We start from the raw sequence: 27,873 nt of genomic DNA, 5'->3' as shown, positions 1-27,873 counted from the left end.
AAACGTACAGAAAAAAAAAATTCCCTTTAAAAAATACATTAGTGGGAGTCCATACAAATAAAGTTCAAAACATAAGCCATTTATGAGTATATACATATGTGGTAAAATTATAAAGAAAAGCAAAGGAATGGGTAACACAAAATTCATGTTAACAGTTATTCCATGAGCAGTCATTAAGAAAAGCTGGTAAGGATAATATTCATTGATGGAGCCTTCACAGCACTGGCAATATTTTCATTTAGTTTGTGTAATGGGTTGGTAAGGTCACATTTTTTTTTTATTATTCTTGAAACTGTGTGTATATAATTTACATACTTTTGTATATATGATAAACTTCAGAATAAAAATACAACAGCAAAGAATTTCGAAGAGTATATAAGGATCACAAAACCTTATAGAAGTAGCTATTTTGAAGAAACCAAATAACCTGTGATTTAAGCTAAATGCACCAAATGTGAAAATAAACCAAGTTATTCCGGCTATAAAGAAACTAATGGATATAGTAATTTATTCAACTTCTAAATTAGAAATGGCCTCAATAACTGAATAGCTTTGATGACTTCAAATAAAAGCAGTGTCCCTGTTGGTCACTCAGGGAAGATGTAACTGATATTTTTCACTTGACTGAAGAACATCATTAATGAAATTTAAAAGTGTTCTGATTAAAATGATTTACATTTTCATATAATATCTACAAAACCAAATGTAACTTTTCATCAAAATATTACTAATTTTTCAAACCAATCTTAAATTTTAAGAGACTGAACTTAAAATTCAATGTTACCTGTCATTCCATGACTCCTCATTCTTCCCATTTTATATTCTGCTTTTAGAGATGGTAAAAGTGCTGCTCCTATGGCTATACCATCTAACATGGCACTGAACTTAAGAACAATAGGCTTCTTTTCTAAACCTTCCGGTAGCTGAGGAAATTCATTCGTTTCAATAGGAGTTTGATTAACACTAGTTGGGGTTTTTTCAGAAGGTAGAGGCGTTGCAATATCTTCTTTCACAGGCTGTGGGCTATAAAGCAAAAAATAAATAAATAAATAAAAATAACTTCAAAAAGACACAATTAGGGGAGTCTGGGTGGCTCAGTCGGTTAAGCTTCCAATTCTTGGCTCGGGTCATGTTCTCACAGTTCATGCGTTCGAGTCCCACATCACGATGGCTCCACACTATCAGTTCTTGGGATTCTCTCTCTCCCCTGGCTCTCTCTGTCCCTCCCCTGCTTGTGTTCTCTCTCTCCTCTCTCTCAAAAATGAATAAACTTTAAAAATAAATAAATAAAAATAAAAAAGACAATTAGAAAATTTACCATTTTATTGTATAAAATTATTGGAATTCTCAATGAAAAATAGCAAGAAATAACCGTAAACAGATATGTTCTTTCTACCACCAGATCACATTAAGACTTCCTTAAAGAAGCCATTGAAAAATGATGATCTAGAAAAGTAAACAAGAATAACAACACAAACTTGAATATTACTTGAATATTACACATTCATATCATTAGTGTGAAACGAGTTAAAACTCATGTTTGTCTGATTCTAAATTCTATGACTTAGTGTTGATTGTAATATTACTATTACTGCAGCTACTATTACTACCACTATTAATAACAACAACCCCAACAATAACTATTTGAGTGCTTCTATGAGCCAGGTAATATTCTTAATGCTTTGTGTGTTTCATATCATTTATTCATTTATCTTGCAAAGACCTTGTGTAGGTACTGTTATCTGCTTTCCAAAGAGGAAGTATAGCTAGAAAGTGGCAAAATCAGGATTTAAACTCACTGTGACAAGAGACTTTTTTTTTTTTAACTACTATGCTCTACTGCCAGTACACTATAATAAGGACAGATTCCTTAGTATATTTTTAAATAAGGCTTGTGTACACATTTTGGATTCCATATTCCACTGACAGGAGAAGCACATTTAAATTATTACTACTTTGTCAACCAGACATGTATATTAAATCAGAATTAAAGATCTAGATAGTACAACTAGAAATATCACTGCTTTAGGATACTGTAAAAAGACACACTGTTTTTTTTAACTTATAGGTTAGGAAAAGGGAACTATAAGAAGACAATTTTTTTAACTTTTCCTTACCATATTCTTATTAATTATTCATTAGTTATGTTGCTTTGAGGACTAGGAATAAAGCTTAGCAATGCAGACCCATGAATGAGGGCTACAGACACAGGCAATAGAAGTCAATGTACAAAGGTCCAGTTTTCTCTCCTTTAAAATACTTTTGTGGCATGATCACATCCTGCCTTGAACTATGTACAACAATTTCATATAGAGGACAACACAAAACCATTATGGGACATAAATGGCCACTGCAATTTTTAAACCTATGCAGTCATAAATTTTAGGGAGTTTAAAGTAAATAAGGATTGACACAGTCCTAGATTTTGTCAATATGCTTTTGTAGTGACTCTTATGTTGTCCACAATCTCTAGGATCTCTTAAGCTTTACTGATGCAAGAGAGAACATTGACAGTTACATCTGTGACCAAGTACCTTACACCCAATATGATTCTCCCACACACATTTGGCTACTTTCCATCTGCACCATAGTTCATAATGGTCAATACGTAGATGAAACCCTCTGTCTTCCTTTAAACTATTATTAACAGCAAAAACTGACTTAACACATTACATGGAACCATAGAACTTGAAGAAATAACTTACGCTGTAGAAGGCTGTCTGATGAGATCTGAGATCTGCTTAGACAGTTGGTGGGAACTTCGAACCATCATGCTATGTAAGGTGGCAGGGTGCTGGGGAATGTTGATGCTGATAGCCCCTACTTTGAACACAGCAGCATTGTTAGTCTTCAAACCTCTCTGGGCACTGTAGAGGGCTTGTGACTTGGCAATACTACACTTCACCACAGTTCTATTAATAAAGAAAGAAGGCCATTAAAATATAGCCCAATAAAGAGAAATGTTGAAAAAGTATTTTAAAAGCAAGATAATACTTTTAAATCATTCAATGAACTAAATGACTTAAGATTTTTCATACATTTAAATAGTATATTGAGGAAATGTTTTCTAAAAACACTGAAATACATTTATTTTATATTGTTTTTTACTGAATATCATTATATATCTTTAACAGCATTTACTGAAGAAAATATGTATGTGCTCAAAGGTAAAAGAATGAATACTGACATATTACATGTTTACAACATACAAAATCCCATTTTTATTTTTCCTCCATTCAGAACTCCTCTCTTTGCCCCCAATTTATTTTAGGGATATGTACAACCACTAAGGAAGCACAGATGCTGAATATATAATAAAATACTATACTTCTTAGAATCTAATCAAAGGAATTCATCCATCATCTAATATGTTGAAAAAAATTAATAGGAAGGAAGAAACTTAACTTGCATTTTCCAATTTTCAAATTTTCAATAAGTGGCAAAGAAATGATAGAATTCCAATTCATAATAAGTAACTGCTACTTAGTTAAAAATTAGTAAGCCTTACTGATACAGACATAAAGCAGAGACATTATCTTTCTTGATTTCTGGTTCTCCCTTCCAATGCCTACAACAGTGCCTTCAACATGGTATGCACTCACTGAATTTTGTAAAATGAAGGGGCAGAAAGAAGTACAGCACAGGAATGTCTCCCAACATTATAGCTGTGGAATTCCACAGATAACATGTGTTAAGTCACGTATGTAGAAGCCATTATGAAGCAGTCTGATGTACACAATGGAAAGGTTCATGAACTGCACCATTAAAGGCCCAGTTAGTAAAATTATAGCTTTATATATAATTATATTTATAATATAAATATTATCTTTCACGTGGGCAAGGGATTCTTGACAATAATTTAATAATTATTAAGTTATTTTTGATATTAAGTAATTAAATTATAACCAATTATAAATAAATACATTAAATTATAAAATTATTGAATAACTTAATAATTTTTAATTTAGCGAAACAACACATAAAACAAATTTCATATTAACCACAGTTTGGTTCACATTCATTTATCTCTACTTAGGCTGTAGAGGATTTACTGAGAATTTATTTATAGTCTCAAGGATCTAACAAATCAATTAATCGCATTTAACTTCTATTAAAATAAACCTTGAGAAGTATAACAATGACTCTATCAGAGGTGTTGATTATTTACAGACAGTGAAATCCAAGTATTATATAAAATTCAAGAATGATTACTAGAGAACTATATTGCTTTCTTCTACAAAGGCAACTATTTCTCAGATACTCTCACTGACTAGAAAAAAAAAGTTATCTATAAAATTGGTCTAGCCAGCATGAGAGTAAACTCTGGGAAACTGACTACTTACTGAATGGAATATTTTCTTAAATATTATAATAAATAAAGCTACTTTTATCATCAATGAGATTTTATTTTAAATTTAATTTCAACATAAGCCAGAACACTCAGATGGTGCTAAAATGCAAATGGCTTTCTACTTGTGAACAGCAACCATCTACTGAATTAAACTAAACATACAAAAAAATGTGTCTTGTTATCATGATAGTAAAATTCTACACCTATCTGACTTTCAATTATATAAGTACATATAACCATATATAAGCACATGTAGAACACTGGAATTTCACTTGTGCAGCAAAAGTAAGAGTGGAAACTTAATGGAGCTGAATGCTCTCCTATTGAGGATCCTACTATGATATTTCCAGTGAAAGTTCTGATGTTAAGGACTTCAGGTGTTCTGTGTTGTTCAATGCCAGAGGGCCCCGTTCACAATGCAGTCTATGTAAATGATGCCCCCATTTACAGTGTGAGTGGTATTCTTCTAAGCTGGACAACATGATAGACCTATCCTGATCAAACTGAGCCAAAAAACTGTAGAGGATGTCTGATTAACTCCAGTCAAACTGCATGTTAAAGACATAAGGAGACCCAGAATGAAGACCTGAAATGAGCTGTCTATTCATAATTTTAATTCTTGAAGAGGGTTGTCACTTAAGCTAGGTCATATAATATATATAAAACTTTTAAACAAGAAAGAAGTGGTCAAAATCTCTCTAAAGAGAAGACTATAAAAACTTGTAGCATGTGAGGCATGCCTCATATACATAAAAAATTCATGGCAAATGACCAAGGAATCTTGTTAAAGAATTCATTGGAAAAAAAAAAAAAAAAGAATTAATTGACAATGGCAGTCTACCTTTACAAGGTTCTGATAGATCCACTGTGACAGCTACAACGACCACAGTGCCTAATGAGGCAAGGACTTTTTCCTCATCTTCCGTTATTTCCTGAGTCCAGGCTATAGGGTCTTAAATGCAGGCCCCATCCTTGTCTTTCCAACAGGCTGAGTGAATAATTTGAGGATTTACTTTGGGGCTTCATTATCTCTATCTCCACCCCTATGTAAGACTCATGTAATAATTACTTAAAGCACCCAGGGGGCGCCTGGCTGGCTCAGTCAGTTAAGTGTCTGACTTCGGTTCAGGTCACAAACTCACTTTCTCGAGTTTGAGCCCCACTTCGTGCTCTGTGCTGACAGCTCAGAGCCTGGAGCCTGCTTCGGATTCTGTGTCTCCCTCTCTCTCTCTCTGTCCCTCCCCTGCTCGCACTCTGTCTGTATCTCTCTCAAAGATAGATAGATAGATAGATAAATAAATAAATAAATAAATAAATAAACACCAACTAGATATCAGATATACATGGGTCAAATCAAGCCACTCAAAATACAAAAGTACATATACTGAAAACCATACATAAAATCTGTCAACAGAGTAGTAAATTCTCTTCACCTTAAAAGCAAAATTATAAAGTTGAGATGTGTAGATGTTTTCATACATTAATGTTTTAATAATTATTTTTGCAATTAGTGAAAACTCTTTTGCAAGTGAAATTTTTTAGTTTCTATTATCACATCAAACCTTAAGAAAGATTTATGATAATATAAATTTTAACAATGAGGCATCTTAAAAAAGCACAATCAACACATAACTACAGTGTTAAAATCTTTCACCAACAAAATAATGTGTGAATTACCAAAAGGTAGCTCTTACCTCTTTGTGTTTGTTCCTTGAATGACAGTAAGCTTTAATCTATAAAAGGATCTACATTAAAGCTACAAAATAAAAACTAACTACATACATTCACAGCCATGCAGATAATCTAAAGTATTTCTTTTAAACTATTCAATACTATGTTAATCAGAAAGCCCATGGGGGAAAAAAAATAATAGGACATACAGAAACTCTTGTTTGGCTGTGCTTGTAGGAGATGTAGGAAAATCCTCCAGTCTACAGATGAAGATTCAAGAGAAAGCAGGAAAACAAAAAGGAAGCAAATAAACATTCATACATAAATTAGTTACAGTATGACCAATCATCTGGACTTTACTTATTTCCCACATTAAAATTTTTCCCTCACAGAAACTTTTCAACTTTTTAAGTTTCATTTCCCTTTAATTGAAATCAGAAATGAACAGCAAAGAATAAATCGAGAAAGTCTTAAAACTACTATAGTTTGGCAGTGAACAGTAACTTTTATTTTTCAAAAAAAAAAAAGTTGAGGCATCTTGCCTTTTTTTCCTAAAGGCAAGAAATATAGCTATATAATAATTCTTTTAAAAATCTCTTTTATAAATACTATGTACTAGTAAAAATACTAAATACTTTTGTAAGTCTAGAGGCTATTTGAAGCCCTTAAGAGATAACAGAGACAAAAGGTTCAGGAAGCTAGAGTAAATAAAACACCTGAGACAACTGAAGAAATTTGTTTTATTTGCTGCACTGGTTAAAGTAAACCATGGTACTTTAAATTTAGAGCCAGTAAAGGAATCCTGGAACTGAAGGTCTGTAATGACATTTAGCAGCAGCACAGGTTCAGACAACTCTTCTTGCGGACTGTAGGATTTTAAGCATTTTAGGCAAACACTTTTATCTCTCTGAATCTCAATTTATTGTTCTGTAAAGTGGGATAAAACCACCCCAGTTCACAGGACTGTGACTAGGATTAAATAAAATAATCTATGTGAGGCTCCTGGTTCACAGTAGCTACTTGTTAAGATTGCAATTACTACATCATAAGACCCCTTCTCCCACACTGAATGATCAGAAAAGATCTTGTCTGTCATAACTATTGGAATTTCCTGGTCTTTCTAGACTGCTTAGGAAATGCAATCTGGACCACTTAGGCAGCTATAATATAGAAATATACTCTTTGGTTCTTGATTTACAGATCCAAACTACTCCAGCAAGCCTTGTACATCCATTTCAAGGAAATGTTCTCCAAGACCGTTATCACATTACCCATGTGTAAAATATGAATAGAACTGTAACTCATCAATATATGATTAATATTTAATTTTCATAAAGCTGAACAAAATCCTCTATTTAGTCAGTATTTAGCATGACAGATTTACTATAAGATGATAGAACATTAAGTAGTTATAATAGTTAGAAAGAACAAATTCTCAAAATCTGACTTAAATTATCAAAGCATATTTTGTTGTTACAGCATAAAGCTGCTCCACTGAGAAGTTAAGAATTAAGGTATACTCCCAAGTGTATGAACAAAGTCAACACTTAAATATACTGATAATAGATTAATGATCTGAATATATTGTATATAAAGGTATCATTATCAGAACAATTCTGAACAGACCCAAAAACAGAACTTATAAAGAAAAAGATTAAGAGCAAAGAATCAAAAGAAAAGTGATATGGTATGGTATACCCACTATAAAAAGTTTACCTATATTATTACAAGAGTCTCATAGGCTTTCTAGTGTTAAATTCTTTAAGTGAAAAAAAATGGCAAGACACAGTTTTGAAACCCAGCACGAATTTGAGTGATAATTACTTAACATAAAATCAAGAGACAGTTTATATTCTTTGACTAAAATTTTGCTTTAACTATTTGAATCATGTGAGTTTTTGCAGGTTGTATGTCTAACTGAAATTTGTGTTGTAATCACTTTTTCTTGTTAGACATTCTTACAACGTACAAGGAGTCAGTTTTTTGGAGGGGTGGGGGTGAGGAGTAGCACACCAATTGTAAAATGGGAAAAAAGTATTTTTTTGAAAACATTTCATGCGGTGATATCCTTAATGACAAAAATCACAGTATCTGGGAACATTAATGTATATAAATCTCAAAACTCAGCAGGTATGGAATTCATCCAGTGAATTTTAAGTTTCCTATACTATAAAACTAAACAAGTTTAAGAAAAGAATGAAAAAATGACACACTTACTGTATATTTGGTGTAATCCCTTCAAGCAGTACAATATTAACCCCACCAATATGAGCAGTGGCACATGTCTCAGTCATCTTTTGATGTAAAACATCTTAAATGTAAGAAAAAAGAATTATATGATTTCTGGAAATAATTGTACTTTGTATTAAAATTGCATTTTATTGGGGTGCCTGGGTGGCGCAGTCGGTTAAGCGTCCGACTTCAGCCAGGTCACGATCTCGCGGTCCGTGAGTTCGAGCCCCGCATCAGGCTCTGGGCTGATGGCTCGGAGCCTGGAGCCTGTTTCCGATTCTGTGTCTCCCTCTCTCTCTCTGCCCCTCCCCCATTCATGCTCTGTCTCTCTCTGTCCCAAAAATAAATGAAAAACGTTGAAAAAAAAATTTTTTTTTAAATTGCATTTTATTCATATAATATGCTCAATGATGAGAGATAATTTAAAAGTTTCGGGGCGCCTGGGTGGCTTGGTCGGTTAAGCATCCGACTTCAGCTCAGGTCATGATCTCACGGTCCGTGGGTTCGAGCCCCGCATCGGGCTCTGTGCTGACAGCTCAGAGCCTGGAGCCTGCTTCAGATCCTGTGTCTCCCTCTCTCTGTGACCCTCCCCCGTTCATGCTCTGTCTCTCTCTGTCTCAAAAATAAATAAACGTTAAAAAAATAAAAATAAAAAAAAAAGTTTTATGTATAATAAAATTTAAATTACTTCAGAACTACTTTTAAAAACCTTTTAGTGAAGGTTTTTATTTTTTTCCTTTGAGAGCAAGAGAGCATGAGCAGGGGAGGGGCAGAGGGAGAGGGACAGAGACGATCTTAAACAGCCTCCATGCCCAGTGTGGAGCACGACATGGGACTCAATCTCATGACCATGAGATAATAATCTAGGCCAAAATGCTTAACTGACTGAGCCACCCAGGCACCTCAAAGTTTTTATTTCTATGTACTCATACATACATATTATATGTCAAAACTAGAAATAATGCTAAATACACAGTTCAATATGCCATTCGTGTATTAAAGAGCCTAATGGCTATTGATTTATTTATTTATAGATTTATTTTTTAAGCAGGCTCCAAGCCCAATGTGGGGCTTGAACTCACAATCCTGGGATCAAGAGTTGGATGCTCTACGGACTGAGTCAGCCAGGCACCCCTAGCCTTATGACATTTTAAGTCTCAGAAGTAATACTTAGTGCAGAAAACTTGGAAAATTAAAAAAGAATAGGAACAGAAACTATATAAACTGGCACTCTTGATCCATATAAATGGGAAAGTTCATTTTCTGAAAAAAAAAAAGAAAAGAAAAGAAAAAAAAGAAAAGTTGCCAACTAGAAATTTCGGAGAGATGGCATTGGCTTTTTTCAGAAGAGCAGGACTACAGTGTTAGGACATCGTCATACCTTTCATTTTTTCCTTAAGTGTAAAGCTGCCATGAATCCTCTTCAGCTCTGATTCCATTGTTAGCCCACCAATGTCTGCCTCCAGGTGTGTGCGGTTCACCATGCCAATCCCAAACACAATTAGAGTAACATGCTGAGGTTCAGAAGTTACCAAGCTACGTTTCCTCTGTGTCTTAGTCAAACTGTTATTGTCTTGTTCATTCTCAAACACAACTTTACATGTTGGCTCTGTAGGGCTCCGAACTCCTTTATAAATAAACAAAAACATACAGATTTAGCTATGAAAACTGTGACATGGAAGGACACTCCAAACATCATCTTACCTTTCTTCACATGCCAAACCAGCCCTCTTCTTCACCAAAATGATTTTTTAACGTTTTCAACAATTTCCGATCATCACATTGAAAATAAATAATAGAGTCAGATATTGGAAAGTAGGTATATCTCAATCTTTAAGACCTTGTATCAGGGTAGAAAGGACGGGAAATGGGAAGGCAAATTATCTGACTGCCATTACTATTTTTTTTCCATGGGTGATTGCCAGGTCTTTGGCATTTCAATGATCTACTTATAACATTGAGAAAGCACCTATCTGTTTAAGTATTATTGCTACTCTAAAAAGAAATTTTTTTAATATTAAAATATTCATTACCTGCTGGTCCAAATGTTTCTGAAGATTTTTCCAATATTCCTGTTGGATCAGAGATAAGTGAATAGAAGTTAAGTAATTTATACATATTCTGCCAGCACTCAGCCGAAGGCTCACTTTGTTCTGACACTGTGATTGAATCGGAGTCATCCATATGAATAGTCATATGGTCCACCACATCTTTTGAACCTTTCCTGGACACTTTGGAAGTTCTTCTTTCAGATCTTCCTAACGAATTTTTGTTTCGAGATTCCTTTTTGTTATTTTCATTGTTGGTCCGTTTGTTCTTTGCATTGTTTACTCTATTGCCACCATTCAGACTTCCTCTAGAACTGCGGCTGAAGTCAGATGAGCGAAAATCCCGATGTTTTCTGGTTTTGAAGGTGGGTGTTGGGGAAGCTGATCCAGCTGTGTATCTGCTAAGTTTAATGTCAGTCTGAGTCGCTTTGATGTCATCTATCATGGTACTAAATTGATGAATAAGACGAACCAAAGCCATATCTACATGCTGGCTTATTGACTGACAAGAAATTGTAAAGTTGCAGTGAAAGGTATTATAATAACGCTTGTTGAGATCATGAAAAGAAAGAGCACTGGTAGAGTTCTGAGGGGTGCAAACGGACTTTTCCATTACAACAGCACTGATGCTAAAGGTTTCCAACATTAATGCTGGTTTGAACTCAAGTGGAGGAAGATTCACATGGCCTTGCCTAAAAATGGAGGAAAAAAAAGAAAAAAATGGCAAGGTTTTATTTCCTTTTTTCCAGAGCTGCACAATCTTTATTAGTTTATTAGCAAAAAATCTCCAAGGTAAAACACGTTATAAGCCATTTAGATAATTTTAAGCAAGAGCTCAAGTTATTATTCACTAGGCCAATTTTTTATAAGTTGGAAAATTCGTCTTCTCCCTTGATCTTATTCCACAACTGACTAGTTAAAATCAAATTTATGTTAATTATTTCAGTGAAGTAATAAAACCTTTTTTCTTACCAATGTGATAATGCACCCCAATGGTATTGGAATTTAAAGTTAATTATAGGTCGATTAGGGTACCTCCCTTAGCCAACCTCTCCCCACCTCTGTTAAATATATTATTTACATATTTAATCTCATTTAATTTTTTTTAAATTTTTATTTATTTTTGAGAGAGAGAGAGAGACAGAGCGTGAGCAGGGGAGGGGCAGAGACAGAGGGAGACACAGAATCAGAAGCAGGCTCTAGACTCTGAGCTGTCAGCACAGAGCCCAACGCAGGGCTCAAACCCACAAACCGTGAGATCATGACCTGAGCTGAAGTCAGACACTTAACCGACTGAGCCACCCAGGTGTCCCTCCCCACTAATGTTAATAATCATTAAGGTCACTTTGTGGTGCTTCAGCTTGCACAGTCATTGTTATGGTACCACTCTACTGTGAAAAGCAAGGACTGTCCTATATTTAATAGAAAAGACAATGCAATTTCCATATTCCTGTGTCATTAGAAAATCCTCAGATATCTAGACCTGAAACAAAATTTAAGAAAGCTATATTTTTCTATTAATAAATTTCCATAGGGGTACCTGGGTGGCTCAGTTGGTTAAGCGTCCAACTTCAGCTCAGGTCATAATCTAGCGGTTTGTGAGTTTGAGCCCTGCATCAGGCTCAGTGCTGACAGCTTAGAACCTGGAGCCTGCTTCAGATTCTGTGTCTCCGTCTCTCTCTGCCCTTCCCCCACTCACGCTTTCTCTCTCTCTCTCAAAAATAAACACTAAAAAAAAAAAAAAAAAATCTAAAAGAAAATTTCATAAAAATGTTTAAACTGATTTTGTCAAATTATTTAAAATTTTAAATAGAATATTTCATATGGAAAACATTTTTCATTTAGTCATATGTTGGATACATGGGCATTTTGCTTTTTTTAGTGCATTTTACTTTTAATTTACCACCCTGCAAAAACACAAATTGGATCAAACCAAGAATGTTGCAAAACTTGTCACAAATGCCATGTGTGTCCATATTCTATGATTCCTATATCCATTAGCGAGACCCACTCAAAGTAAAATTCCAAGTTCACAAAAGATTAGTCAAATCTTTAGTGAGCATAATATTTCCTATTCAAGCAGTAAAGAAATTGAAGAAACTATCTCTGATAATATAAAGAATGAAAGTAAAAGGTAGTTCTTAACTTTCACCATGCTACATTCAGCATTCTTATGTATTTGTTTTCAATGGCTATACTTTAAATATAACTTCTACTCTGTATCTAATAGAAAACACTAAAAGTCTACGCAAAGTTAGTAATAATTGTAAGTAAAATATATAAAATTACAATGTATAAGACCATAAAAATCAACTACTGCAATAGTAAACACATTCTGAGTATATATACAGCAAATGTACTTTGGCTAACCCACATACATGTGCTAACATGGTACAAAACTACGCCTAAAAATAGGCCTCCTCATCTATAAAATCAACAGGTTATTAAAATAAGTCTGTTTTTGACAAGTGGAAATTACCTTCTCATCATTAAGATATTAAAAATAGTTTCTCATTAGCACAGAGGAAAACAAAGTTAAAAAAAAAGGTATTATAACCTATATACAAAATTTTACACAAAAAGATCAATAACACAAGACACCTTCTTGCTCTTTTGCCTTTTCTCTCTTTGGCTGTGTCTGAATCCACAATATCTGCTCTAAGGCAGTCCAAAGTCCCTGAAAATGAAAGGTGTTCTCCAAAGTACATTCGGTAGCAGAGTGGCATTGCATCCTGTGACTGAATCCCTGTATGACTCAGAAGAGGTTTAAAAACAACCTGGAAGACATAACACATTCATTAATTAGCTTAACTTATAATCCATCATTTACTGTGGCTTTTTTCTTATCCTAACTGAATACATATATTATTACCACAGTGTGAAGCAAAAAAAGGCGGGGGGGGGGGGGGGGACTTGTACAAAAAATGTTAAGCTCTAATTTTACTTAAAACTTAACAGTATTTTTGAGCACCTCTTGTGTGCCACTCATTTTCAAGTTAATCACAAGGAAGAACATTTCTCCATCCTGCCTGAGTGTCTGAAAGTACAAGAAAAATAAAATTGTGAACTAGTTTAAATTATTCTACTTCCTGTTTTTAAAAATGGCATGTATACTGTGTTTCCATAAAAATGTGGTATATTAGAATAGCTTATCAACATCTTATGTTAATATAAAAATGTTTCATGTTATATTATGAATATCTGACCTATTTTTAAATGGTATCACTTGGTTATAACAGTCATTTAATATTTATTTCCTGACAAAAAACTTCCTTTATATTTTAAGTACTACACATGCTTACAGAAATACATCACTCTGATTAAATGTCTTGTTAACTTATGTTGTAGTCATGAAGAGCTAACTCAAACAGAAGCAACTAATTTGTTTAGTAGTTGATTACTATAATCAATTTACTTATTCTCTGTTGCATGGTTCCTTTCCCTCCTTCCACATCTAAAATATAGGTGCTATCTATGGGGCGCCTGGGTGGCTCAGTTGGTTAAGCATCTGACTTCAGCTCATGGGTTCAAGCCCCATGAGTCCCTGAAAATGGGACTCAGTTCATGGGTTCAAGCCCCACATCAGGCTGACAGCTGACAGGTCAGAGCCTGGAGCTGGCTTCAGATTGTGACTCCCTTTCTTTCTGCCCCTCCCCCACCTCCATTCACGTGTGCTCTCTCTCTCTCAAAAATAAACATTAATTTTTTAAGTAAAATAAAATATAGGTGCTACCCAGTGCTTTCCATGGCCCTCCCCTAACCCTTTCAACTGTACACTCTCCTTTAGTGATCTTTTCCTGAAAGTTAAATATTATTATTAAAATGGACAAGTGCAATTTATGTATTAAGACTCAAGTCTACATGTTCAATTACCTCTAGGACATCTCATTTGTTTGTGCTTGGGAAGAAAGGCTACTCTTCTAAGGACTAAAGAACTAGAACAGAGAATTCAAACAGTTCTACTGTAGATTGGAACTTTGGGGATAAATTTCTTCTCCCTTCTATACTTGCTTGGGATATTCTTTCTTGCCTTTACTCTTGGATTTGCTCGTTCATTCTAATGGAAAAACTCTACCCTCTTCGAGGTTCAAACCACCCTCTTTCCTAATCTTTGTCATTTATTTATGGCTCCATACCTATCAAAAACTTTGATTCCAGAAACTTTGATTATTGTCTCCTGTTTCTTTTCAATCCCAATTTATAATCCTGAATGACTTCTTTGACCATGAAGATAACTCAACCAACACTTCAGTACAAAGTTATATGACTTCCTTTTCCCCCATAATCTTAATTTCATTTCACCAACTTCCTAGATTGTTTATTATATCTTATCACCACATTTTTCTTGTTATATCTGCTTTGGATCAATGATCTTCTACTCCTATAGCTGAGCTGCTAGGAACAATGAGAGGAGATGATATAATTGCATTCATTGCTACCCTAACACTAACCTAAACTCCTAACCAGGCCCTCAGCACTATCTGACAATCTTTTTAGGGTGTCTGTTTGGTAAGCTCTCTTCCATATTCACTCCAACGTTTACACACATCTAAATTACCTTACAGAGTTTTTTACCATATTATTTAATATTCATGTTTCTAGTAGATTTTAGAGTCTCTAAAACAATATAGTTATCTCTAAAAATATGTATTGAATACTAATAAATACAATTAATGTATTCTATAGGCCAAAACAACAACAAAATTATTTCTTTTCCCACTCTCCATTAAAAAAGAAAATGAAGACCCTAAAAACTACTCTAATGTACTGGAGAAGTAAATCTCAGGAAAATTTTAAAGTGCCTGACACATTTCTTAACATAAATTACCTTCTACTGTAAGAGAAAATTGAAGCTACCAATTTGCAAACTTACCTGTATAGCTGTGAACTGTCTTTATTGCCTTCTCAGTTTCTCAGAGGAAATTCTCAGAGGAAAAAAGTATTTTTTTATGTCTAAAACATCTCTCTCTATAAATGACTGTAAATTCCAATACTCCTCATCCCTCTCTGAATCTTGCTCTCTCAGTTTACCCTTCTTTTTTCTTCTTCTGATCAGGACCTTCCTAATTCCTCCTAAGTATCTAACTATGCTTGAGTCTCTCTCATCCTGAAAAAATAACACCTCTCAATAGCCATGGTCCCACTCGCCTACTTGCTTTGTGATCATTCAAACCAAAATAGTCAAAGGGTTTTGCTGTCCACTCCTATCTTTAATCAATTAAATAAAGACCTCCAGAATATTTACCATCGCTTTATCAAAGTCACAACCATCAATGTTAAAAGCCTTATTTACCACTGCATGAACTATTTCAATAACTTATTTTTTTCACCTATAGTTCTCTACTTCAATCCATTAACACATTGCTACCATATAATATTTCTTCTACATGTACAGTTCTAGTCACTTTATTCCTTGCTTTAAAATCTTCAGTGCCTCCCAACTGCTCACTCAATAAAGTCTTAACATAGCACTTAATATAGCCTTCTATATGACGTGGTTAAATTTAGCTTTCTAGTCATGTGTTTCAGTCAATTTGTATCTCCAAATAACAAAGATGTTACTGTATGAGACTAATAACTATATACCACTCTTCTGTTTAATGAACATCTACAAGTGCTAAATTTGCATTTATAATTAACCCATGTACTTTTAAAAGGTTCCTCCTTTTTTTGCATGAAGGCTTTAGGCAGAGAAGCACAGAAAAAAAGATTTGCCCTAGAATTTCCAAGGTGCACATGACTTGGTGGTTCCAGCTGCTAAGTACCATCTAATGAGGGATACTATAATTATGGAAAAAGAGACTGGCTCACCTGTGCATCAGCAAGCTGCACAGCAGGAAACCCTTGGTTGGCTTCTTCTACACCTGCCACATCATCCTGACTAGTGCTATGCTGAGAATGCGTTCCATCCAAAGTATTCTGGTCGCTAGATAAGACAGTGTTGAAATCTGAAGCTGAGGGTATCGTAGGAAGATTGGGTGCAACACCTAACAGAGTAAATGTTCAAAAATAAAACTTAAGTTGTGAGGAAATAAAAACAACTTAAAGGGCACAGCAAAGTAAACTTATGAAGTCTGTATTATAGTAGTATTACCAGACCATCTTAATTGAATGAAGGAAAAAAAAAACAGCACTTTTAGGTTATTTTAGAGGCATGATTTACTAATAAAAATGAAATCAAACTATAATTTCAGAAAATATTAGTCTTCCTCATACATGAAGTCTGTATTAGAACCAGTCAGTCCAAAGTACAGAATTTTATGGCTAGAATATCTTTGAAAAGCATTTGATACTCCCTCAGCTTTGCACTGAGGCGCAGTCATAGATAGCAGTAGGATAAAAGCAATGGGTGTCACAGAGTCCCACATATAAATTTCTTCCCAACTATGCTTTCCTGAAGCAAAAGAAAAATAAAATGACACTATTTCTTTTCCTGTGTACTCCCTTTACCCTTTAGCTCCCCAGGCAAAAGACCCACGCATGATAAAGAGGAAATGTTCTTTTCTGGTTTTCTTAAAATTTCAACTGCACAGTAGTGAGACTAGTTTTAGAAAAGTACTGAGAGCTGGTGGAAGCATCATCCTTCTCTCTTCTTCAACCAAGAGCCAATGCTAAGAACTGGAATGTAGTCATAATTAGAATCGGTTCCAGGTTCAAAAGCACGCCACACACCAGCAAAAACAAAACAAACAAAACAAAAAACCAAAAACTAAAGTCATGTTTCAACCACATTTCATAATTTCCTATTTTCTATATGAACAGAATTTGTTAGCAATGCAAATTGCTGTTACATGGATTAACTTCAGCTGCCCTCTGTAACTAGGACCAAAGCCTATTTCACAGCCTTTAAAAAAAATTTTTTACAAGAAAATAATACATGCATCTAATAAATTTGGGAAAACACCCCCAAAAAAGAAAAAAAGTAGAAAATGAAGGGTGGCACCTCTTCTGTTTCTGGAGATAGCCACCAATATTTCTTTGTGAATTCCCTGCCAGTCTTCTTACTATTTGCACACACTCTTTTAAAATTAACAAACTTCCAGGGTTTCTGGGTGGCTCACTTAAGCATCTGACTTTTGATCTTGGTTCAGGTCATGATCTCATGGTTCGTGAGTTCAAGCCCTCCATCGGTCTCTGTATTGACAGCATGGAGCCTGCTTGGGATTCTCTCTCTCTGCCTCTCTTCCTGCCTCCCCTCCCCAACTCATGCACATGCACACATGCTCTCTCTCTTTCTCTCTCTCTCTCTCTCTCTCTGTCAGTCTCTCTCAGAATAAAATTTAAAAATAAATAAATAAAAATAAAATAAAAATAAAATAAAATAAAATAAAATAAAATAAATTGCCCTCGTTTCCTCCTCAAGGGCAAGAATGTTATTTTAATTCCTCTTAGTACTCGTTTAGATTTTAATTAAATATTTTAATTAAATACTTAATTACTAAAAAGAGTAAAAGAATGCTAGTTATTATTTCTCTGAGGAACGTGAATAAACTAAAAATATTTTTCTGTATTGTAGGTACATTATGCCATATACTTTGCATGTTTTCATTTACTGCCTTTTGGTATTTAGAAAATTAAACCAGCCACATTAACTGGACATTTTAAACTCTTTAAATTATATACAATCTCACATTTGACATATTTGTCTTTCCACAAGAACACCAAGTGACTGCTTATGATTCTCTCAACTTGATATTAACAAAAACATTTCATAAATGGGAAAATTTCAACTAAACACTATTAAACATTTCAGATTTTTTGACTATTCCTTGAAAAACAGGATTTTGCTAAAATTTATGTATGCACCTTAGACAGTTAAGCAAAATAACACGTAGCTCAATACCTGTTGGAAGGCTGTTATGTGCAGACTTTGTAACAGGAGATTCCTGTACCACACTTCCACGATTACCAACAGCATTTGACATCCAATTATAGAAACTCACAGAAGACGGCTCAGATAGCAAGGGATGTTCGGATAACATATCAGTGGCCATTGTATTTCCTGAAAATAGTTTTATTGTTTATTATTTATGTATTACTTACATACTAAGGAAGCATAAAATATGATTTATGTAATTAATTTTTAAAAGTCAGGTTAAATTGTCTTTTGCAGATGTTTTCAAACTTACTGCATGATGTTGGTATTTAGATATTAAGGCATTAATAAATAACTTATTTTTAATATAACAAGAAGAAATGCACCGCTAGCTGGTTTTGACACACCATGACTAGGTTGACAGTAATGTCAAATGCTGCAATTTAGAAATACAAATTAAAGGCATGAAGACACCAAAAGTTACAAAGAGAAGAGTTTCCCAAAATATTTTTTCAAAGATTTCTATGTGTCATACATAGATTAGTTATGCAACCAAAGTATAAATCAAAATAAACTTAAGTCCTGTTTGTTTTTAATTCTTGCATAGAAGTAAACTTATAATTGTCTAAACTAAGGATGTACCTGTTCTTGTTAGGGAGCTGCTTTTTACAGCTGCACTACTTCTTTGAGGGGTCCCTTCCAGGAGGTTGTGCAGGCTTGGGAAGCTTCCAGTCAGATAGCTGAGTAGGCTCTCCTTCCTTGGACTCTCCTTAACTGGCATCCCAGCACGTCCAACATGTACTGGAGAATCTGTGGCAGTGTCTCCACTGGTATAGCTCAAAGAATGATATGGGTGAATGCCCTGCAAAAGGAACAACACAGGGCTCTTTCTTTCTTATGTATATAACAATAACTGCTAATAACTGCAACTACTACTACTGTTGCTATTACTGCTAGTTACTATTCACGTTATACCAACACAGATTGTGCCTACTAGGACTACGGTGAATCTCAAGTGTATGTAAAAATGTTTTAAAACGTTATAGTACAATGCAAAGAACAGCCTTTATTATTTTAACAAGGAATTATTAACTCCCTTTGAAATCTGAAGAGTGTGTCTTGTGGCAAGATTTCTATACTGAAATTCTTAATACTGTAGTACTTTTCTTGGTACCCTGATAATGAGAATCTGTGAGAGATTCTCTGTAGAGTTCTAGTATGTCAAAAACAATTTTCAGAAATTCTCTGAGGAAAATAAAAAGTTACAGAACTGCCCATCTCTATTTGCTCTGTCACATCTAAGATTAGAATTTCAGGTCAGTATAAAATAGTACAAGAAAAGCCTATAAAAGAAGAGATCTGAAACAAAGCACTGCAATTCAATTCTCTGGAGGATTTTTATGATCCATAAACAAAGGACTGTTTGTGGAGAAAGGAAAAATCATCAACCAAAAAAAACCCTGAAACTGACTAAGGAGTTGAGAGTTTAAAAGTATCCTCCTTCTAACTATGCTGTAGAAATAGAGTAAGCCTAATATTCCAAACTTAACAAATGTATACCAATCATTGAATTGTTTAATTAAAAGAGCAATATGTACACAGAATGAAGACTTTAAAAGCACAAAAAGATTATTCAATAAAAAGTATCCCCTCACTCCAGTCTACTACATCCCTTCCCCAAAAGGTACTATTTCTTATCCTTCTTTAAATAATTTATGACTATACAAGCACATACACATATTTATCCTTTTTTTTTAACACACAGATACACATTATCCCATATTTTGTGTTTACTTTAATCCAGCACTCTGGTGACCATTCCATATCCACTTAGAGATCTCCTTTATCTTTTAAACACAATTTTTTAAGTCTTCATAGTATACATCTGTATCAGGGTACACTAGTTTATTAGTCCTCTAATGATTAGTCATTCATGTTTCTTCTATTATTTTCCTATCATAAACAGTGTTGTAAAAACATTATTGGATGTGTGTCTTTGAATTATTAGAACATCCATTTCTTTAGAATGAATTCCTGGACATGAACATACTGGGTAAGAGAAGATCACATTTTAAGTTTTGATACAAATTGTCATATTATTCTTCCAAGAGGTTGTGCCAGTTTACACTCCCACCAGTAGTGTAGGAGAGTGTCTGTTTTCTCATCTTCACCAACAATATACACTATTCAAATGTTTTACTGTTTTCAATCTGACAGGTGGAAATGGAAATCTCATTTTAATTTACATTTCTTTAATTGTAAGAGGGTACATATTCACATATGTATATACATTTCTATGTGAACTGCCCATATACCATTTTTCCATTTGGTTTTGCTCATTTTTCCTAATGATTAGAAAAAGATCTTTATATATATGAGGAAATTAGTCCTTTGTCATATGTCTATTTTGTTTATGATACATTATTTTTTTCTGTGTAGAAACTTTATATTTTAATATAAGCAAAATTATCACCTTTTACCTTATGGATTCTGGGTATTAATATAAGTCTATACCTAGATTTTCAAAGAAAGTTAATATATTAACTGTCGTTTTCGTTGCTCAGAAAAGGAAACTAACAAAAAATACATAGCCCATGACAACAACAAATAACTTACATTCTTACTATGTGCCAGGTATTATTCTAAGCATTTTCCATATATTACAGCTATTTCTTACATTGACTTTCTGGAAAAAGTTATTACTGTAATCTCCATCAGACAGATAACGAAACAGACACACAGTACAGGTAACTTGTTCAGTCACAAAGCAACTGAGTGGCAGAGGCAGAATTGAAACCAAGGCTGTCTGGCTCCCAAGGTGGTCCAGCTCAACAGTATAAATAAATTCATAAAATAGCCTAACTCTAACTGTATATTAAATTACTAATCATGTTAATTTCACCATAAGGATATTTATTATTATTGAATTATTAATTACTGAATATAGAAATACTATTTGAAGATTTAAATTTAAATACCTAGTATTTGAATTTGAGATATCAAAAATTTAGATCTTCTCTGGAAGACTACTCTAACTAAAAATAGTAATAATAATGTACCTTTATTTTTAATGCAGAGTCACTATGAGTATGAGTCTTAGAAAGTTTCCTCATTATTTCAGCTCCAGTTACAGGTCCAGAACTACCAGGTGGAGGCCGGTTGGCTGTTCCTTCTAGCAGCATTGTGTGCTCACTGACTGTGGCTGAAATAGTGCAAAAGAATATGTAGGCTATAGGTTATTAGACATTTTCTTGAAACATCAACACCTAGTGGTGTAACTACACTCAACTTTACATATGCCTTGAATAAATAAATTAAATTTCCTTGAAATTAATTGTGGAATAAACTATAATATTAATTCACATTTTTCTTTTACTCTCCCAACCCCAATCTTCTCATTCATCTTAAAAAAGGAACAAATAACTTCTATTCAGTGCCTCCACAGGCCACCCAAATGGTATAGAGATAAAAAAACAATTCAACTAAGCTGCAAATACATAATTTTCAGATTAACCTAGGCATTTGAAGATAACTAATTAGAAGAGATGTTTATTATAGTATTCTTCCAATTTTCAGGTAGACTTGAAATCCAGCCTATTATTCATAGCATATTCACTTTTAAGTATAAAGTTTTTTTAAAAACAACAACAAAAAACCTGGGTAAAGATTTTTTTCCAAATTTTTATTTAAATTTTAGTTAGTTAACATACAGTGTACTATTGGTTTCAGGAGCGTAATTTAGTGATTCATCACTTACATATAACATCCAGTGCTCATCGTAAAAAGTACCCTCCTTAATGCCCATCACCCATTTAGCCCATTCTCCCCACCCATTTCACTCCATTCACCCTCAGTTTGTTCACTATAGTTAAGAGTCTCTTAGGGTTTACTTCCCTCTTTATTTTTTCTTCCTCTATGTTCATCTGCTTTGTTTCTTAAATTCCACATATGAGTGAAATCATATGGCATTTGTCTTTCTCTGACTGGCTTATTTTGCTTAGCATAATAAACTCTACTTCCATACATGTTGTTGTAAATGGCAAGATTTCATTCTTCATGATGGTTGAGTAAAATTCCATTGTATATATATACCACATCTTTATCCATTCATCAGCTGATGGACATTTGGACTCTTCCAATAGTTTGGCTATTGTTGATAATGCTGCTATAAACATCAGGGTACATGTACCCCTTCGAATCTGTAGTGCTATTGCTTGGGTTGTAGGGTAGTTCTATTTTTAACTTTTTGAGGAACCTCCACACTGTCTTCCACAGTGGTTGTACCAGTTTGCATTCCCACCAATAGTGCAAGAGGGTTTCCCTTTCTCCACATCCTCACCAACATCTGTTGTTTCTTCTGTTGTTAATTTTAGCCATTCTAACAGGGGAGAAGTGGTATGTCATCATGGTTTTGATTTGTTATTTCCCTGATGATGAGTGATGTTGAGCATCTTTTCATGTGTCTGTTAGCCATCTGGATGTCTTCTTTGAAAAAATGTCTATTATCTGTTTTTTCAGTGTGAAGTTTGATCAGTTCTGTATAGATTTTGGATACTAACCTTTTATCAGATATGTCATTTGCAAATGTCTTCTCCCATTCTATAAGCTACCTTTTTATTTTGGTGATTGTTTCCTTTGTTGTGTAAAAGCTTTTCATTTTGCTGAGATCCCAATAGTTCATTTTTGCTTTTGTTTCCCTTGTCTCTAGTAACATCTCTAGTAAGAAGTTGCTCCAGCCAACGTCAAAAAGATTGCTGCCTGTTCTCTTCTCTAGGATTTTGATGGTTTCCTGTCTCACCTTTAGGTCTTTCATGCATTTTGAATTTATTTTTGTGTATGGTGTAAGAAAGTGGTCCAGGTTCATTCTTCTGCATGTTGCTGTCCAGGTTTCCCAACACCGTTTGTTAAAGAGACTGTCTTTTCCCCATTGGATAGTCTTTCCTGCTTTGTTGAAGATTAGTTGGCCATATAGTTGTGGGTCCCTTTCTTGGTTTTCTATTCTGTCCCATTGATCTAAGTGTCTGCTTTTGTGCCAGTACCATACTGTCTTGATGATTATAGCTTTTTAATATAGCTTTAAGTCTGGAATCGTGATGCTTCCAGCTCTCCTTTTCTTTTTCAGGATTGCTTTGGCTGTTCAGGGTCTTTTGTGTTTCCATACAAATTTTAGGATTATTTATTCTATTATTTTATTCTAGATGCTGGTGGTATTTTGATAGGGATTGCATTAAATACACAGATTGCTTTGGGTAGTATTGCCATTTTAACAATACTTATTCTTCCAATTCATGAGCATGGGATGCTTTTCCATTTCTTTGTGTCCTCTTCAATTTCCTTCATATGTGTTCTACAGTTCTCAGAGTACAGATCTCTTGACTCTTTAGTTAGGTTTATTCATAGGTATCTTACGGTTTCCGGAGCAACTTTGGAGATTGATCCCTTGATTTCTTTTTCTGCTGTGTTATTATTGGTGTATAGAAATGCAACCGATTTCTGTACACAAATTTTGTGTCCTGAACTTTGCTGAATTCATGTGTTCTAGCAATTTTTTTGGTGGAGGCTTTCAGATTTTTTACATAGCATACCATGTCATCTGCAAATAGTGAAAGTTTGACTTCTTCATGGCTGATTTGGACGCTTTTTATTTCCTTTGGTTGTCTGATTGCTGAGGCTAAGATTTCCAGTACTATGTTAAATAGTAATGGTGAGAGTGGACACCTCCGTTTTGTTCCTGACCTTAGAGGAAAAGCTCTCAGTTTTCCTCATTAAGGATGGTATTAGCTGTGGGTCTTTGTATATGCCCTTTATGATGTTGAGGTATGTTCCATCTATACCTACTTTATTGAGGGTTTTTATCAGGAACAGATGCTATATTTTGTCAAATGCTTTTTCTGAATCCATTGAAAGGGTCATGGTTCTTACCCTTTCTTTTATTAATGTGGTGTATCACATTGATTGATTTGCAAATATTGAACCACCCCTGCAGCCCAGGATTAAATCCCACTTGATAATGGTAAATAATTCCTTTAAGGTACTTCTGGATTTGATTTGCTAGTATCTTGTTGAGAATTTTTGCATCTGGGTTCATCAGGGATATTGACCTATAATTCTCCTTTTTAGTGGGATCCTTGTCTGGTTTTGGATCAAGGTAATGCTTGGCCTGGCAGAATGAGTTTGGAAGTTTTCCTCCATTCATATTTTCTGGAATAGTTTGAGAAGACTAGATATCAAATCTTGTTTAAATGTCTGGTAGAATTTGAGAAGCCATCTGGCCCTGGACTTTTGTTTGTTGGGAGATTTTTGATATATCAATGTTCTGAAAGCTCTAATTTTAAGGCTACTGTCCTTTTCCATGGTACTTGTAATATTTTTTTCAAAATATTATATGATAATTCAGTATAATTGAAAATGACATGTCATGATAACAAAAGAAAACCTCTGAAAAAGCATTAAAGTGTGCACATATAATTTTGAAAAGCATATCTAGTGTCTGTGTTCTGGCACAGCCATTATGATGATAAAATTACAGGCTGAAAGCATGACTCTAAACATTACATAAATACATAATCAACCAGGCACCAGGTAAAATTCAAAGGCTTCTTTAAAAGACTATGTCATAGACAAGACAATGAACAAATACAAATGTGAATTTTAAAAGAAACTTAATGTGCTTCACGCAAAACATTCTAGCTATGGAAAAATGTCTGTTATTGTACTGGATAGATTAGGAGAAGTCTATGGTATTTTATGAAATTAAATATAAAACTCAAAAGTCAGTATAAAAATTCCAATATTATCATCATTTATTTGGACTAATACAAATCATACTTACGTAATTAAGCCATGACAATTTCAAATTTTGGCACACAAATGATTAAAATTATCACATATACTATGTTACCAAGGTGTAATATCTAACTAAAATATTTACAGATTACCTGCATCAAATTCAAATTCTGCTCCATCAGCACTGGTGTCACTTTGAAGACCACCTCCATTGTCCAGCCCAAGTCCATCTTCATGTTCGTGATCCACAGCTGATTGAGGTTTGAGGGGCTGAGCTGGTCGATGTAAGCTAACTCCTTTAAAGGCTGGTGTCACCACAATAAACTTCATCCACTGCCTTGCCAGTGCAACTAAACCTTTCTTTAAAGTTACCAAAGCAGGAAGTCCATCACTCTGTAACAATAATGATTTAATAGTAAGTTACTATTTAAGTGCTTTGCATACATTTATTCATTTAAACCCCATAACTCCCATTTAGAGATGAAGAAGCTAGAATTTATGTGTTATAATCTGTTCAAGGTTACAAAAGAGATCATTTCAAACTGACTATAGAACTCATTCTCTAAATACAACATTGTATCTTTCTGTCATAACACATTACCAGGTGAATAAGAAGCTAAACATGAGGCACAAAATTGGGATTCTCCTTAAGAAGCATTCAGTCCACTGTACCTTTTTTACTCAATTGAGGAAATCAAATGTATTCTGAGCTACCTGGAATATTCATTAAACAAATAGAATGAAATTATTCCCTTCAAAGATTAGGTAACCACCACTATTTTAACATTAAAAATAAATAAATTACTATGGTTAAATGCTGAACACAGTTGAATTTGTAACTGCTTTCAAAGTTAAAGGTATTATCAGTAACAATTACATAATTTAGAATATACTTTATTCCACATGGTGATGATTTTAAGAAAGAAAATTTGGCTAATTCCTAATTTCCTAAGAGGAAAACATCCAACTCCTCTCCATCCCCTTTCTTGTAATTCCTTGTGTTGGGAGAAATGCTCTGATTAAAGACAGACATTTATTAGACAGCAGAAATCACCTCACTTGCTTTCTGAGGAACATCAGATCTCTTAGCCTGTCCTTTAATTCTTAGACTCAAGTAAGGAGAGCCATCTTGTGCTTCTTCCTCTTACATATAAAGCATATCTTGGCAAAGCATCCATACATAAGAAATGCCTGGTGGCATTTCAGTTCCAGTGTCTCTGCCTATGAGTAGATGGGCAAGCTAGCCTTGCACTGTGTACCTCCAGCCTTCAATTTCCAGGGTAGGAGTAGAAAGCACTATACTAGTCTCAGGTCTAAGTATCTTTTTCAAATCCATCATTTAATAGAGATTCTCTCATTGGAGGTTATCATTAATAAATACTGATACAATGATCCCTAATTTGGCTAAACTTCTCATGCATTTTCTATTGACCTAAAGCTTGGAGAGAAGAGAGATCCTCAAGTTCTAAACCTCTAATGATGACATGTTATCTTCTGTAGTGCTTTTCTAGAGGCAGACATATATTGTATTTATTTTGTATTATTATACATTCTCCCCTTAACCATTAATTAGCCCCTATTTTATTAAACATTTCTGTGAAATCTGATGCTGGTGATTACTTTTTGCTTGAAATTCTTTAAACCTTTGGCTTCTAAGGCATTTATTCCTGATTCTCCTACCTGTTACTTTCCCTCCTCAGCATTCTGTGTAGCTCTATCCACCCTCTCGCCACCCCACTTTAATTTTGGTATTCTTCAGGGATCCATTCTGGACCAGTTTCTCCCTCAACACGCCATCATCCCTAGATGCCATCATCCCTAGAAGTTTCATCCATCTAGAAGTTTTCATCTACAGCTTCTAACACTTTCATGTTGGCAACTCCCAAATCATTCATCTGAGCCCACTGTTGTCTATAAGCTGGTATTTCTAATTGTATTTCTCCTCTAGACTTCTCATCCATATCTCAAACCCCATGGATCAATGAATGGCTCCTCTAAAGAATAGAGGCTTCTTTAAAACTAACCTATGGTTTCACATATGGTTTCCATAACTCACCATTGTAGCATCATCAATGATGGAGTAATTTGCCTGGTGCAGGTAGTGATGTAGTATATTACACAGCAAACATGAAGGATTTTCTTGGAGAAAACGTGCAACTTTTGTAAGTCTGTTGTATTTACTTCTCAGCGGAAAATGTACACTTTTATTCTGAAACAAAGCAAAAACAACAGATTTAGAGTTATATAAATCAAAGACAGTGCAAATAGAAGATATCTAGTAATCAAGAACTTGCAGGTCTGATGTTTTCCAACAATGATGAACAATAAGGGATCATGTTCAATAATAAATTCTGTATGATACCTTGTATTGTTGAAAGACATACCTCTAATGCTTCTGTCATTATGCATCCCATAACAGCACAAATTCTCAAAGTGCCCTCAGTTTCTAATTTGTTTAAGGATGATTTGAGTTGATCAATGGGAACAAGCCATGCACCAACAGCTGGAGTTGCAGTGCTTAAAAGGTTCAGCTGCCTTTGAATATTAAAAAAAAGAAAATACAAAAACAAGTGTCAAGATTTGTATTTCAAACAATAACCCATACTTACTATACTTAGTGGCTATTTTACTTAGGCAAAATTTCTTTTCCTTTTGGTTACCAGATACATTATGAACATATAAGTAGAAATGCCAAGAACAGATAATAGGAAAAAAAGAAAAATATTAAAATCTAATAGAGGTGAAAGTAAGAAGTGCATGGTGAGGTGACATATAAAACTAAAGACCTAGAAAAGAAAAAGAGTCAAACAAGAGAAGAATAAGGTCTATAGAAAGCATGAAAGTAGGAAATATGGTAAGAAAGTGGCAACCCTAATGCTAGATATATCAGAAAAATAATTTAAAAAACAGAATTTTATGTTATTTAAAATAAAGTAACATCAAGGAATAGTACTACATTTTAAAAACTT

The 27,873-nt window shown here is 34.2% G+C and overlaps 1 protein-coding gene across 4 annotated transcripts in view; it reads right to left on the bottom strand.

The window, feature by feature from the left end:
• BLTP1 (bridge-like lipid transfer protein family member 1) overlaps positions 1–27,873 on the bottom strand; it is a 223,467-nt gene that overhangs the window by 76,324 nt on the left and 119,270 nt on the right. For 3 of the 4 annotated variants that reach the window (XM_049631120.1, XM_049631122.1, XM_049631123.1), the window contains exons 41-54: positions 27,289–27,439; positions 26,961–27,113; positions 25,057–25,297; positions 21,178–21,320; positions 18,761–18,980; positions 18,146–18,304; positions 16,114–16,289; positions 12,904–13,079; positions 10,288–10,994; positions 9,636–9,881; positions 8,240–8,333; positions 6,232–6,282; positions 2,706–2,912; positions 785–1,023 (exon numbers count right to left, since the gene is read on the bottom strand). In XM_049631120.1, coding sequence (XP_049487077.1) covers positions 785–1,023; positions 2,706–2,912; positions 6,232–6,282; positions 8,240–8,333; positions 9,636–9,881; positions 10,288–10,994; positions 12,904–13,079; positions 16,114–16,289; positions 18,146–18,304; positions 18,761–18,980; positions 21,178–21,320; positions 25,057–25,297; positions 26,961–27,113; positions 27,289–27,439 — 2,963 coding nt within the window. The remainder of the gene's footprint in view (positions 1–784; positions 1,024–2,705; positions 2,913–6,231; positions 6,283–8,239; positions 8,334–9,635; positions 9,882–10,287; positions 10,995–12,903; positions 13,080–16,113; positions 16,290–18,145; positions 18,305–18,760; positions 18,981–21,177; positions 21,321–25,056; positions 25,298–26,960; positions 27,114–27,288; positions 27,440–27,873) is intronic. The other variant, XM_049631121.1, reaches the window with a different exon arrangement.

This window comes from Panthera uncia, chromosome B1 (genome assembly GCF_023721935.1).
Source record: "Panthera uncia isolate 11264 chromosome B1, Puncia_PCG_1.0, whole genome shotgun sequence".
In the NCBI taxonomy this organism is placed as follows: domain Eukaryota; kingdom Metazoa; phylum Chordata; class Mammalia; order Carnivora; family Felidae; genus Panthera; species Panthera uncia.
Note: the sequence above shows the minus strand (reverse complement) of the source record. Positions and strands in the feature narration are given on the sequence as shown.